Source organism: Parambassis ranga, chromosome 1 (genome assembly GCF_900634625.1).
Source record: "Parambassis ranga chromosome 1, fParRan2.1, whole genome shotgun sequence".
Classification (NCBI taxonomy): Eukaryota; Metazoa; Chordata; class Actinopteri; family Ambassidae; genus Parambassis; species Parambassis ranga.
The window spans coordinates 15494674-15510142 of record NC_041022.1 but is presented as its reverse complement, the minus strand read 5'-3'; the positions used below and the strand labels follow the sequence as shown (position 1 = coordinate 15510142).

The following is a 15469-nucleotide window of genomic DNA, read 5'->3' as shown; positions in this document are numbered from 1 at the left end:
GAACTCTTCAAATGTGAAAGCGTGGAGGTTACATTAAGTTAATACTTCCCTGTGTCTTTATCTGCTTCCTTCAGAGCGGTTACACAGTTAGACTCGATGCATTATTGGGGCTGAAAACTGAGTGGGAATTTGGAGAAAAGTGAATTTCAAACATAAAGAAAAGAGTGTGGAGGGGAGGGGAGAGGAGAAAAAAAAGCCTCAGCTCAGAAAGTGGGCCACAGAAGCCGCCATGTGCGCGGGTGCAGCCGTGAAATCAGCCTGATCCAATAGATTCTGTTTATCTGGCACGACTACAAGTGAAAGCAATTGGAAATCTGGGGGAGATTTGGAGAGGGCTGTGGATTCGGGGAGAGAGAGAGAGGGAGAGAGAGAAAATGAGCAAAAAAGTAATACTGTCTGCTCTACAGTCTGGCAAAGCAGGCGTGTTTTCAGATCAGCCTTTAACAAGGTTAATGGTGATTTTTCTCCACAGGCAGCATTTACTGTAAAAAGTCTCAGGCATGCATGCTTTCGCTCTGTCAGTTCCACTCTCTTCTTTTTCCATTTTCCCTTTGTTTTGAGCATCTCCTTGTGAGTGCTGTACAGCTGAACACCATCATCTCTGTTTTTCTGTGCTAACATGCTTTTTTTCCATCCCTAGCCACCAAATGCAGCTGTTTCACTCTTTTTTTTAATTCTCTCTGCTTCTGTCACATGGAATAAGTTTCATCACACACTTACATACAGTACATGCACAAATGACATCACACAAAATGATCAGTTTAACGGTTTTATTAGAATTTTGCAATAGTTTTGCAAACACAAGTATGGCAATATCTGCATCAAGATATACAGTAGTAACTGGTTTCAAAGTTGTTTTATTGGTTTATGGTGAAGGGTGTCTACTGTATGTTTGCTGGATAGTTGCTGAGAAATATTGTACAAAGCATCTGAGTAAAAAGTCATTTTTGGATTTGGAAAAAGAAGCATATATATATATATATATATTCATAAGAAATGCACTGTCATGGCTGTGGAGATATGGCTTAGTCTCTCTACACCCGATCCTTTATTTTGAACTGAAAACAGCAATGACATGACTCCACATACAGTGATGCTATAGTGTACGGTGAGACAGCAGTAAGACAAATTCCGAGTCATCCAAACCGAAAAGGAGAGTTCATTTAGAAGCAGACAGCTTTGGGGATAAGATTGCTCCCTCAAGTATTGGGAAGGTTTTATTTTGTTGTTTGCAGTAGGTGGTGATTGATGACCATTAAATAAACAGGACATTAATCTTATACTTCTGAAGGACTGCTTGGACACTTTGGGTGATACAATTATTAGTTTTTTTTTGCTATGAGTTAGATGAGAAGGTCGATACCACTCTCAGACTTGTCCGTTAAAAAGAGAGCTTCACTGAGCGAGAATCTCGTTTCTCTTAAAGTTTTTCATTACCCACTATGCAATGTGTGAGATTGCAGAGTGTTATGGCTGATGAAGCCCCTAGCCATGAGCAGAGGTGAAGAGGTCTGGTCACTGCATTTCACTCCAACCCTACAACAACCTGATGTGCCAACCTTGCCTCAAGTGGTACTGAAGCAATTTATCAGACTGTTTCTACAGCTCCAGGCTGTTTATTCATGCTTCCTGTCTTTCTGCTAAGCTAACACAACCAACCTCAGGTCGTTGCTTCATAGTTATCCTGGAGAAATTGGAATGGTATCAATCTTTTCATACAGCAACAAAGCAAATATTTTCCAAGATGTTAAACTACACTCAAATAGCCAAAAGTCAGTAGCTAACTGTCAGAGTTTATATTTCGGGAGTAGGAACATCATTATCAAGAATCTACAACCACCTACTACATATCTTTTTTTTTTCTTTCTCTCTTTTTACAATAGCTTTCTTTGGGTCAAATTAGTTTATTTTTTAAGTTGAAACTTATTTTAGCAGTTAGTGCAATATGTCCAGTTAAAGGACCAGTGTGTAGGGCATAGTGGCATCTAGTGGTAGATTGTAGTAGTTGTATCGTGTAGGACAACACGAGCCATTGTCTGGCTACTGTAGAATGAAAGGGGGGACCACTCTGTGTAGATATAAAGGGTTGATTCTATGCTTATCACTTTTTGCTAATAGATCCCTCTGAATCCTACACACAGGTCCTTTATTAACTGGTAAAAACAGTCACAAGTAAGATGACTAAATGTCGCTTACACTACAGTCGCTGCATCCATCGTTTCACTCACGATGTGTGCACAAAGTTTGCATTTTTAAACGACAAAAACTTTCGTTCACATGTCGCAGTTTCGCTAGTTTGTGACTTCTCAATTTTTATTGTGGTGCTCATCAACAATACCGCCATGGGTTAGGAAATCATTTCAACAGCAACAAGGATCCATCACTAAGTACATCTTGTTACAAAATAAAAAATAATTTTTGATTATTTTTTTTTTCTTTGAGCCATGTGAACAATGATGCAAAAAGTAAAAAAAAAATGCAAAATCAAATAACTTTACTTAATAAGAAGATAATAATAAATGTACTCTCTCTAACATTCAGGTAGTAAGTTCCATAAGTCTCTCACAATGTATGATACATTCATTTCTCTATTTGGCCCTTTGTGGTGCCAACCTTTTACTGTAAAATTCTTCTCTGTGATCCAACACACAGAACATGGCGAGTGGGAAACACATATTTTTTTTTCCAATATTCAAACAAGATGGATAAAGTAGAAATGTTTTTATACTATACTCAACATAAGGACTTGCTGTATTATTTACAATATATACTGTAAAATTGTAAATCAGGTGAGATAAAAAGGCACAAGTTTCCCTTTTTTTAAATACAATGTAAACATCTCATCAAAAAGCATGCAATAACATTTCATCTTACAAAAAGGATATCATTTTTAGACAAAGTACTTAAATATTGTTTTCCAGCAAAATATAATTCTCTCAAAAATACTTTCCCATTCATCCTATGAACCTTTAGACAGTTTTTATTCCTTTTAAAAAGGACAAAAAAGGGGGCAAAATAAAGAAATAGTGAGAGATTAGCATATGGGCACAACAAAGATTGTAAAATGAGGCCTTTCTGATCAGGTACTGTACAAAAATGATTGTGGTGGGGAGCAATGTCAAATTTTTTTTTTATTTTTATGGAAAACAAATAGTGTTAATTTTGAATAAATGCTGCGAGTGAACCAGAAATGCAACCTTATATTTTTTTCTCCCACAGTTTTTTTTACTTTTTTTTAAAGATGAAGTTAGCTTCTACAACAGATACAGAAATTCACAACCCCTCCCCTTTTACTGTCACCCACCTAATAATTTTAGTACAGTCAAATGACAGTTGTGATCCTGACACCTCCATCTCTTTGTTTGCCCATCTTCAACCACAGAAGAGACCTCATAGTGTCGTAGCACAGCGCCTTCATCGTGAGATCCGAGGCCCGCGAATACAGTACACAACCACCATGCTGCGCTAATGATGTCATGTTGTTTAACTTTAGGCTGGGTGACCATGCAGAAAGTCTTTCTTTACCACATTATCACAGTTGCTTATCGAAACAGACAATTCCTGCTAGCTGCACTAATGCCTCATTTCACATTGTATCTCCTCTGTGCAAATCTAAATGTGGAAATAGGATATGGCTAATCCTATAACATAAATGCATAATACCCACACTGAAAGAGCAGATCAACTATGCACATGCTTGCCAGGAAAAAAAACACAAACACATACACACTCCATACACACATGTAAATACACACGTACAGGGCACAAAGAAAAGATAATAACCCCACCCGCACCCACCCCCAACCCACACACGCTGTTTTTCTTCCCCAGCGACTCAGTCGCATTTCAGTAGCATCATTTTAGTGTTCCACAACTACCCAGAAACCAGTGGGGTGTGAGACAAGTTAATGGTCCAGATGACTGGGCCTGCCATACTTAAAATAGCACTACATGGCCCAAAAATAAAAAAAAAATAAAATTAGGAAAAGGTGATCATACAAGTCTGTTCTTCATCAAGCACTCATCAACATGTACCTCAAAACATCTTCTGTACAACAACTGAATAGAATGAGTTTAAGAAGTTGTTAATACCTGTACACATTTGCCTGGATTTTGATACATTAGCTGTTTGCTGTAAGCACTGTAGAGTAATGCTCCATTTTGGATAATAATCAACTTTACAGATTGCGTGTAAGTGTGTGTCCATATAGTGTACTGTATGGACTGTCTATGACTTACTGTACATGTTTATGTTTTGCCTGGCTTTGTAGAAATGAAGCACCTTAATGTAAAGTGACTGGCTTGTCAAAAACTAAACCTTTGCAACACACTTTTATAAAATGCTTTTTATTATTTCTGGGAAGAGTAGATAAGTGTCAGTTCACAAAGGGCTGGTTTTGCTTCATTGTGAGTAAAAACAGACATTTGGACAGCTGCTCTGGAGATAACACAAATGACAGCAATTACTATGGATGCACCTCAGTCAAATCCATTACCAGCCGACTCTACTGAAATTGTTTCCGTAAATGCATTATGTTTTTTTTTTCCATCCTGCAGCACTCCTGACCATTTCTGCACCAAGGTAAAATGTCTCACCAGTATTGTCTTAATTCTACACCACGGTGCCTCTAACATAGTTACTCTGTGACATGGGAGCTTCGTATGCAGGCCTTCTTTGCACAAGAGAGACGAGATTCATTTCAAAACAGCTTCAGCTTTTTAACTGTTGCATATTAGTTTTTGATTGTTGTTTTTTTTTTTAAACTTTGAAAAAAAAATGTAAATGTCAATGACGACTGCTATGATACAGATTGAGAGTCTAACTTGGACTTGTTAATATTTAATGTCATTATTCAGCTTATGATGACGCTTGTATAGCCCTTGGAATATATTGAAATAGACCTTCTGCCATACAGTGTAAAATTTCTGTGCCTCGTCATAACGTCCTTTGCCCTGTAGTCTCGTTGCTACACCGCAAAGCAAATCTAAGTATTGGCATAATTTTTTATAGTGCTATTATTTGTGAAAGACTGCATAAGCCAGAGTTAATATTTGCAAAAAACTTTTCTCTAGATTTGTTAGGGAATATCATTTTTAGTGCATGTGGAGTGCCTCTGTGCATTTGTGTGAAGGCATGTAAACAGAAGGTGTGTCAATTTCCCTCTGTGTGTGTGTGTGTGTAGTGAATGTATCTATCGCATCCTAAGAAATGTATGGCTTTATCTCCATAGAAAATACTGTTATCGTCTTTGGGGCAGGAGGGGCACGGGGGGTACTTCGGGGTGCTTAGTCACATTTGTCTCAAGTCCTTCTCAGCATGTCATGCTCGGCTTCACAACTATCCAAAGCTTCTGAAGCACTCACGGTGACTGCAGGGTCAAATCCTTCTACCCCAACTCTTTTTTTTTTTTATTTAGGATTTTTTTTATCTTCTGCTCCTGTCATCAGATCACTTAACTCTCCCATCCAGGATGAGGACGCTGGCTTACTGTGGGGCGTCATGGTGCAGGCCAACAGCTCAGGCCTTCCTCACACATTTCCCTCTCCTTTCTCATCTCTTCCAGTTCTTTAGTGCTGTTTCTGTCCCAGCTGGTTTGTGAGTCACTTCTTGTGGAAGTAGATTGTGTGAGTGAGGCCGGACTCCACCTTTGGTATTTGGTCACTGATGATCTCTACCAACATTTCAGGAAACTCCACCTTCAGGGCCTGGGACTCGCGAAAGGTGTAGAAACAGAAGTCCAACAGGTTTCCCACCAGCTGGACATCACAAACACACAGTTTAATGAGAAACACATAAGTAGTTGTTTTATGTTTAAAAAAATATGTACATTTGAGCCCATTACTGTAAATTCAACAGTGGTTATATTCTGTTCAGGTATTTTTTCACCACTTGGGGGCACCACTGATTTTCCTCTTTATAGAAAGGTCATTCACTCAGCTCTAACCCTATTGACTTAGTCATTAAGGTCATTGAATTTTGCCCATTTATCTCTGTGACCTCTTACTTACTAAGTTTGACCTCATTCTACTGTGCACTCCTTGACCCACACATAAAATAATAATAATTGTGATTTAGCACATTTGTCACAATGACCACTGTGTGCTCTGATCCAATAAACTGCAAGCTGCTATTGATCCCCTTCTGTTCCATTCACCAATACAGCCTGGTCACTGCCTCTTCCAAAATAACCTCCCCCTCAGGGGAGAAAGTGGGGGATGCAATAATCCACATTTCAAGCCACAGCCACCATTGAACCACAAAGTAAACGCATTATCCAAATCCACCATGTTGCCATGTTACTCAAAACATTTCCAGTGATATTAGAGCCCTAAAGTGTCGTTGGACACCTCTCGCTCGGAGTGTGAAGGCATGGCGTGCTAGTGGAAGCTGCCAAGGGAAGCCTGTGCTGTATGCAACTGGCACATGGGGAGGCAGACAGGGCAAGGGTACTTACATCATGCATGGCATCCAGCAGCTTGGTGAGCTGGAAGAAGCGCTGCCAGGTTTGGCCAGAGTTGTTGGTTGCTTTTCCCACTGAACGCCGGAGTTCCTTAATGTAATTAACCCTCATCTCCTCAAATGCCGCCTGGTTCTTCAGACCCTCTTTGGGAACTGGGAAACAGATAAATTGTCATGTCATCAACTGGATTCCAACAGTGAGCAGCAAAACTGTTGTAAACAACCCAATATAGGAAAAAAATTGTGCATTAAATCTGTCAGGACATTTTTTTTAGCATTGTCATTGTGAACATTTAAGATGCTGTAAAGTTGAATTGTATTGGATTATGTAGATTGGTCACATATTTTTACCTAAACTATTGCAGGTCTGGTCATAAGTTAATGAGTCAAACATGTAGTCCACATTTACACACAGTTGAACCTCCAGAACACAGTCCATAAGCCAAAAACGTATCAATCACCTCGTATATGTTGTGATAAGACAAGCAGTTATCTGTAGTTGGCAGCATGGGTGGTTATTTTTGGGTACGGTGAGGTAATGCAGTCAGAAGTAGAGTCAACTGCATTGTAACCCCTGCTATGAAAAGCATTCCATTTACTTGATGGTTATATGACCAAAACTATTACACATATACAATAATGCATCCATAATGTCCTGTTTAGTACTGCCTGCACTGCAACAAGTAGGATAGATTTAATATTTTCAATTGCACAATAATCCTGATCTGTGATACATGTGCTCACAGCCAGCAGTATGTTCCTTTAATGCACGAATGTGTAACTGTGTAACAGATGATTAGAGATGCTTAGTGAATTATTCTCCTTCTCCCACACAGTAGCCTTTTTTTGGACATTTTTCCTGTGTTGATGACCTAAGTCTATTTAGCAACTCATTACAACCACTTCCACCATTTTGTGTGGTAATTAGTTTTCATGTTAGCCACCGATTCATTAAAGACAACTGGTAAACTGAAAGGCTCTGATTAGAGTTATCTCAGCAACACTGACACTAGAAAAGGAACAACAGTGCAACAGTGTGAGCAGAATCAGGACCTTTTATAATTTTATCAACTAACCTCATTTATGAAGCGGTTTATTCAGTGACCGGAGCTTTAAAAAAAAAAAGAAACCTACAACCTTTATTCATGTAATAATGAGGCATCAATGCACTTAAAGTTGAAAGGCATTTGTGAAGAATAAGATACCTACACCACAAGAATTTGTCTACAACATCCTTCTCTCTCCCTGTGCCAAAGAACAAAGTCACATATATGGAAGTCTGCCAAAACTCTTAAATGACATTCAGCTGCTGGTTACCGACACCTCGCCTCTCAAAGAGCGCACCTCTTATCAGTCAGCTGTCCTTCAGCCAAGGAAATGACAACTTAATCAATATGTTTACATGCACACTAATATTACACTCTCATCCCGAGACAATTGTCTGAATTGGTACAGGTCAACAAGGTAAACGTCATATTCTGTATGGATGTTAGGCTGGTAGACGTCAGTTTACAAAACTCTAGACTGTTCAATTCTGTGTCCTCAAAATAGAGATTAAGGCTTGAAAGAAAAGCATGCCTACTTTAAGACATAAAATACTTGGATATGTAGTTTAAACCGTTTGTTGGATGTGCAAAAATATTGCAATGCTGACCTTTTTTAGAAGATGGTGAAGGATGAAAGAGGGAGGCTACCAAACAAACATACATACATATCTAGATAGGCCCTCAAAATCCCAGAAATACTTAATTAATTGTCAATTTTCCCCCCATTTTATTATTGTTGCAGTTTCTCTATATGATTCAATAGTAAAGCATAAATATTGTAGTCCACCACTGAAAAATAGCTGGTGGTCCTTCATTGTTCTGTCAGAGATTTAACCAGAGTGGCACTGACCGAAGCTACAGTGTCCAAATCTTTTGCATCAACAGAGGAATCTGATATGTCTAAACATAACTGAAAGGTTCCAAAATACATTTTACAGCAGAATGTGAAATTCTAAGTCTGAACACTGTAAATGTCTTTGCTTTAAAAGTTAAATTTGGTTTTCTTCTGTGTGTTTGAATAGCCTGGCTTCCTCAGATAAAATGTAACTACTTCTAGAAACATTAGCAACTCACAGGGCTTGTTTGAAATCTGCTGAGTGAATAACCTATAGACAGAAGCCTCCTTCTTGTCTGTTAGGAGAGCATATTTCATCCTCATGTTCTTTCTTCTTTTGGGTTTCATGCTATGTAATTGTCTTCATCTTAGCACTTTGAGATTTGCTCGCAAATGTAAAGTGCATTACAAATAAAATGTATTATTATTATTATTATTCATCTTACTTTGGCTCATAACATACATGAAGCTGAGAACAGCAGATAGGAGAACAGATTGCAGCCTGGTGCGAGAGCTATGGTTTCTGTGCTGTATTTCATGGCTGACATGTTGAGAATGTGCTAAAACCCAGGGCCACATTTGGACGTTTTGTTTTTCTCCCACTGACCCACATACGCCCTGATTAGAAACTGACCTGGCATTTGGGGGCGTTACCACAAGCGGCTCCTAAATAGGGCATCTGTACCACCATAACTGGTGTCAAATTGATTTTCTCTGCAGGTGTATGACCTGTTATTGGGAATGCATTACATTATTGTGTTTACCACAGTCAGTATAGACTCCTAAAATAGCATGTGTGCTTCCCGCCCTCAGTTAAGGTACATACCTAACTGACAAGATGGCTTTCTTCAATGATTTAGCACCAGAAAGTGAACTAGCCTTGATCACGACCATAACAAGCGACAGTTTAAGGTGTCAGAAATATTTGAATTCCCATATTATTATCTCGGTAAGCACACTGCACGCTTGTCCCCACTTGCTGTTGGGCATTCATTTCATGAGAAAAGCCAAAAGGCAGTTTGATAAATGTTTGAACAAATGAATGAGATAATTTAGCACTATTATCTACATCCGTGTAGAGGTGAGGAGCGTAACTGGTTTGAGCAGGCCACTGCTCCTGTACCAAATCCAAACAGGGTCATGAGACACCGCAGGCTCAGTGAAACCTTAGCCAAGGTCAGAGAGGAATAACAGCCCTTGTCTCTTTTCTCTTTATCCTCTCTTCCCTCTGTCTCTCTCTCTCTCTCTCCCTTGTTCATCCTCTCTCTATGTAGTTTGCACACACACACATACACTTTTCCAAAGTAGCCCAAAGGCACACACACGCTCAGTGACTCTGTAGTACTTGCTCAGCTGACAAGTTCTGACACCTCTTCTGTAAACATTTCCACCGCTCCTCCTTCCACAAGGCCTGAGCGTTCGAACTGAATGACTGTAACTAAGAGAGCTTCTTACAGCGTGGCTCTCTGAAAATCATGTAACAGACTGCTTCTTTTTTAAAATTATTCACAAATGCTATGCCAAGCCTCCATACACCATAGTCACTCCATCATGTGGACTTTGGAATAGACATGAGAAATGAAGCAGTGGATGATTATTTCCTCCTTCCTCCATCCTTCATTTTTTATGGTTATATTTTGACTAAATCCAATAACCGCAGCAGATTGAACTAACTGTGAAGCACCTTAAATTCCCTGTTTTGATTCTGCATCCCCGCTTCTTTCATCCACACCCTCTCTTTCAAAATTCCTGCCTGGGTTTCAAGGAAGTGGAGAAAAATAGCAGGTCTTGGAGGGCTGCCTGGTGCTTGACTGGCCTTTATTAAGTACAGCAGGGCTCTCTGGAAAACCTCCAGAGGACCAGTGAGGAGAGGAGAGGGAGGCCACAGCAACAGAAGGAGCAGTTCTGCCACCCTACCACTCCCTTTGTCTTCTCTTTCTTTCTCTCTATAACTGTGCACCTGTCTCTTTCTCACAAACTAGCTCTCACTGTTAACTTCTGTCTGATTTCACTCTTGGTTTCATATTCTCTCTGCAATGTCATGCTTCTTCCAACATCCAATAGCTGTAGTCCAGGTAGAGCTTTCAGAGTTTATATTGTGGAAATGTTTTCACATCACGTCTTCCATATGTTGCTGCACTATAAAGCCAACATCAACCTTATGCCATCTATTCATTTAAATGCACTACTGTAAGAAACAGACTTTAATGATCAACACATTTAACTGTCCAGAGAATTATTTAGACACGATTTAGAAAATTGCCAAAAGTCCCCTGTGGCTGATATACTATGTTATTATAGTAAATACCAAGTGGCCTCTGGGGGTGAGATATGAACCCAACACAAGTGCCAAAAACTGCAGATTTTTGAATGACCACTTAAGGATGTTTCCAAAAGCGAGCAAATCCCCCATGGACCTCCATGATAAATGTCAGCTTATCAACAGAAATAAAAATGTTCAAAAAATGAGTTTTAGTTGTCATAGATTATTTCCACTGTTCATGATAACAATATAGGAACTGTTTATATAACTCGCGGGTTTAAACTATATAAAGGATTGATGCTATGCATAATTAGGGAGAAACTGCTTTGAGTGACTACCTCCTCTATATTTGCATTAGCCAGGATTTAGGCTAAGACAGGCAACATACGCAGACCTTACTCCGTATCAAAAAGGACCAATAGGACTGTATTTGTCCTTTTTAAACTCATGGACATTACCTACTCTCCATTCTTTATATGCTAGGATGCATTGAAAACAACAGCTCTTGTGTATTGTCATGTATAATAAGGCTTTTTATATCTGCAAGTGTGAGTAAAAAGTGCACATTTTCTCTGTAATGCAGTAAAGCAGATGTATAGAGCAGCATTAATGCATCATTTCTAAGTATTTTCCACAATGCAGTAAGCACTCTGGGCTCCAAAGGTTGGATTTCATATGAGCTGCTTCCACTGTTTTACTCTCTATAACTCATTTTAACATTTAACTCGGTGCTTATAGTGAATGTAAGATCTAAAGTTTACTAAGGTTGCCCATCTGAGTCCAGTATTCACACTCCACTTTCAGAGGCCTTAGTGAAAGAAAAAAACTCTGCCAATGAATATTTTCACTGCCTGGCACTGATGCTGAAGTTCAAAGAGTTTGAAGTCTGGCCAGCATGCAGACTTATCAAATCGTTTGCCACCACTCTCCCTCTCTCGCCACCACCTCCGATTCCCACCTCGCTATCTGACGCTCTAACTGCGGAACTTCCATTAACACAGACAAAAACACACAGATGAGGCACCACACAGACATACACTTGTGTGGCTTTACACTTGTGTTTTGATACCTAAAGGTGTGGGTGTGGACACTGGGGTTGCGATCCAGCTACCATCATGGAATATTTAACTGTTACTATTGAACGGATCACACCGCATTGAGGTGGTGGAAAATCACTGCTTTCACTTTCCTTCTGAGCAACTCGGTCCAACACGTCTCCTCTGTGAGGCCACGGTGTCTGTAGGCACACTTTGGCTGAGAGTAGTGTCACCGTAAGACCTCCTCTAGAAGTATTCTGTCTATCCATGGCCAAGAAATATTTAAAAGAGCAGATGAGCCTTCAGTTGGAGAAAGGAAAAATCACACTTTCCCCATCTTCTGCATATACTGCATGTTGTCACATCAACAGGTGCATGCAACAGTGAGTCGATTTTCACACTTGTTATCGGTTCACAGATTAGGATGAGCCTAAAGCGTGATCTAACAGACTTTACAAAGGTATGATCATTCAGAGGTGTGTGGTGAGATCACAAGACACCTTATCAATATGTTTTGCATGTGAGAGGCCGTCTTTGACTTGGTAGATGCTAGGTGTCTCAAGACTTTAGCGCCCACACCACAATGGCTCTAATCACAGTCATGCATGTAAGTGGAAATGCACACCCATCGATACATACACTCACTTCTTCAATCCTTCAAATCCCAAGTAATTTTCAATCATTGCTCAAAGCTCAATGGTTATTGTTTTTACAAAACAAAAAAATGTAAAATAAAGCATCTGTATGAATTGTTAGTACAGTTAAAGTTTAAATTCTCTAAGGGAATTACACATCACATACGGTGTATTTAAGGATCTTCCAATAAGTCACAGTCACAATGTACAATTCTGCCTTTCATAAATTCTAAAATTAGTGCATATTTGTATTTATTTTTGAATTTCACACAATTAGAATATTTGATGGAAATGTTAAAAACACTCATTAACTAAATTAACTCTTCACATATGAACATTTCAGAAAGCAGAATCTTTAAGGCCATATAGGTTAGTTTTATTAAAGCAAATCACAAGCCATTAAAAACGACACTGTTGCTTTTGTGTATTATAACAGTAGTCTATTATTAGACTATTAGGTTCTTGCCAGACAAAAATATAAAGCACTTTACTGTGATGTGAGTGATTGTGTAGCCTGGGACAAACATTAACAGATCGAGCTGGGTTCAGATTGGATTTGGAGATAACTCTGTTTGTTGGCCTGGCTTTGATACTGAGTGTTGCATTATCTCAAGATTGTCCTGCAAACTTAGCAAAAATATACCATCCAGTAAGATTTTGTTAATTAGATCATCACCCTTGTCACAAAACATTGGATCCCACCCATCTGAATACCTTTGGGATGACTTTAAATGCAGCATCAATCAGGATGTCACTTAAAGTACAGTCTAAACACTATAGTTACAATGTTAAGTCAATGACATAAAATGAGGCAGCTGATGGTTTGAACTGTGTCCTCTATACGCTGTATGGCCCGTCCTGCATTGAAATGACCAGTGCTTATCAGGCTATGCCCTCTCATGTGGCCATGTAAGGCGTCCCAGTTGAAGTTATAGACCTTGTTGCAGAGTTTTTATGAGGATGTGTTGTTGTCACTGCCTACCTGTGCTGAGAAGCAGAAGGACCTTCATGGAGAGGAACTCATCATAGGTCAGCTGCAACCGTAGAAACTCCTGGCTCACTTGCCTCATGCCCAAACACAGGTCGTACATGGCTGACTGCTGCATGCGGTCCCTAAAAAAAGAGAAATATGTAAAGTTCCACAAAAAGGTTGAACTTATTCTAAGAACTGCAGACTGTATTAATAATAATTCCTCCTCACTCCCCACACAACCACTTCATTCACTATTTTTTTTTTATTAAACCGTGTTAACCATTCCTACCCGTTCAGTCCAAAAAAACAGTGAGTCCACACAGTGCAGAGGAGGATCCTGCTAGTCTGGGCTAAGAGCAGAATACCAAATCCCCTCAGATTGCAGAGTGCTGCGTACAGTATCACAGCACAGATGCACCACTTTTCCAAGGCTGTGGCAGACTGTAAAAGACCCTATATCTAACCCTAATCACCATGCAAACACTTTTAACAAGGACACATATTTCCCATAGTATTTACATTGGCAACATATCATATGTCTATGAACATATGTCAGCTACACATGTACATGTTTACTTATCTGGCTTCTGTGCATGGATGTGTCAAAAATACATGCTTGTCATAGCCAGTGCTCCCAATTCTCACTCCCCTGCTGTTTCACACACATTTTATCAGTAAGATAATCTTGGTTACGTCACAAGGGTTCATGAAAACAGGAAAGAAACATTAGAAGGGGATAAAGCATGAACCAATCAGAAACATGCTGTGCAGATGCCAAGCATTCTCTGGCTTGAGATGCCACTTTTCTCTGCCATAAATCATCATCACATCAGGACTACAGTAATTAAATGCAAGTGCTGTGCCTTCCCTTCACTTGAGGGAGGTTGGACTTTCAGCTTCAGTACTGTTTAAATGCATCATTAGATAGGCAGCTGAGGTGATAACAACTAGACCAGAAGCAGGCGATTGGAAACAAGTGCATAATACAACTTTACAATATTTACTGTACAGCTGTCGGCTACACTAAATAACTGATAAACAGTGACAGTGTGTGAGTAGGCCTGTTTCCCTGCTGTGCAGCACTGTGTATGTGAGCAGTTTTGCAAAGTGCAGCATAATATCACTTGATACAACTTTGGGCTGGAGTTTCTAAAGTCTCCACACGTTTCTCTCTCTCTCGCTCTCTCTCTCTCTTTCTTGCCCTCTCTTCCTGAAATCAATTTTGCTGAATCACTGCCCAAAATGAGCTGCTGGTTTTGGGGAGGAAAAGAAAAAAAATGGCAGCAATCTCTCTCCTTCCCTCTCCCTTTCCCATTTCTTTATATCTCTGTGACTCTGTCTTCTCTGCACCCTTGTTTCTCTTTATTTCTTCCTCAATCTAAAACTGTCTGTTTTTTTTAGAAATAGGATAAAAAAAAGTTTGAGTTCTTCATTTGTTTGTTTATGTTTGTTCATCCTAAACATTACTGCATAAATATGCCCCAAAACATCAGCCCATTTTAGCACTGTCCTGATAGTGGAGAGAACCCATTTCAACAAATATTTCACTTTTCAATTATTATATTCAGGAAAATGATCCAATATTATGTGAGTGTAAAAAATATATCAACCTTTGCTTTCAGTATCACTTGTGACCCCTTGTGTAGCAATAACAGCAGCTAGGGGTTTCTGTTAGCCGCTGATCTGACCACAAAATATTTCCCAGAACCCCCTCTGGTTTGTCCACATAAGCTTTAGCAAACTGCAGACGGACAGCAGTGTTCTGTTTTTAGAGCAGTGACTTCCTCCTTGCAGCTCTGCCATGCACACCATGGTCAATACTTTGTAATGTTGTGGCCTATTACATGACTTGTTTTTGGACAAACCTTTTCTGGTGGACCACTCCTGTGAAGGGTAACAATGGGCATGAATTTCCTCCATTTGTACACAATCTGTCTGTCTGTGGGTTTGTGGGACCAAACCCTTTAGCAATGGTTGTGTAAGCATTTTCAACCTTAGAGAGCAGCAACTGTTTATATGAGGTCATTATACACTTCCACAAACACATGATGTAAAAATCAGGCTTTGATAGATCTATGTTGTTTAAGTAAAACAGGACATTAAATCATCTTTTATTGATCGCACATACTTTTGCCACTTACATATCTAATAGTGAAACATTTTCCTTTCCATTAATAAATGTTTTTTTATTTGTTTGAATGGTTTCTCTTACCACTTTTA

The 15469-nt window shown here is 39.4% G+C and overlaps 1 protein-coding gene across 1 annotated transcript in view; it reads right to left on the bottom strand.

Annotated features, from left to right (window-relative positions):
• Positions 1 to 3782: 3782 nt before the first annotated feature.
• nr3c2 (nuclear receptor subfamily 3, group C, member 2) overlaps positions 3783 to 15469 on the bottom strand; it is a 61417-nt gene continuing 49730 nt past the window's right edge. Inside the window, exons 7-9 of the mRNA XM_028400936.1 lie at positions 13259 to 13389; positions 6456 to 6613; positions 3783 to 5757 (exon numbers count right to left, since the gene is read on the bottom strand). Coding sequence (XP_028256737.1) covers positions 5602 to 5757; positions 6456 to 6613; positions 13259 to 13389 — 445 coding nt within the window. The 3' untranslated portion in view covers positions 3783 to 5601. The remainder of the gene's footprint in view (positions 5758 to 6455; positions 6614 to 13258; positions 13390 to 15469) is intronic.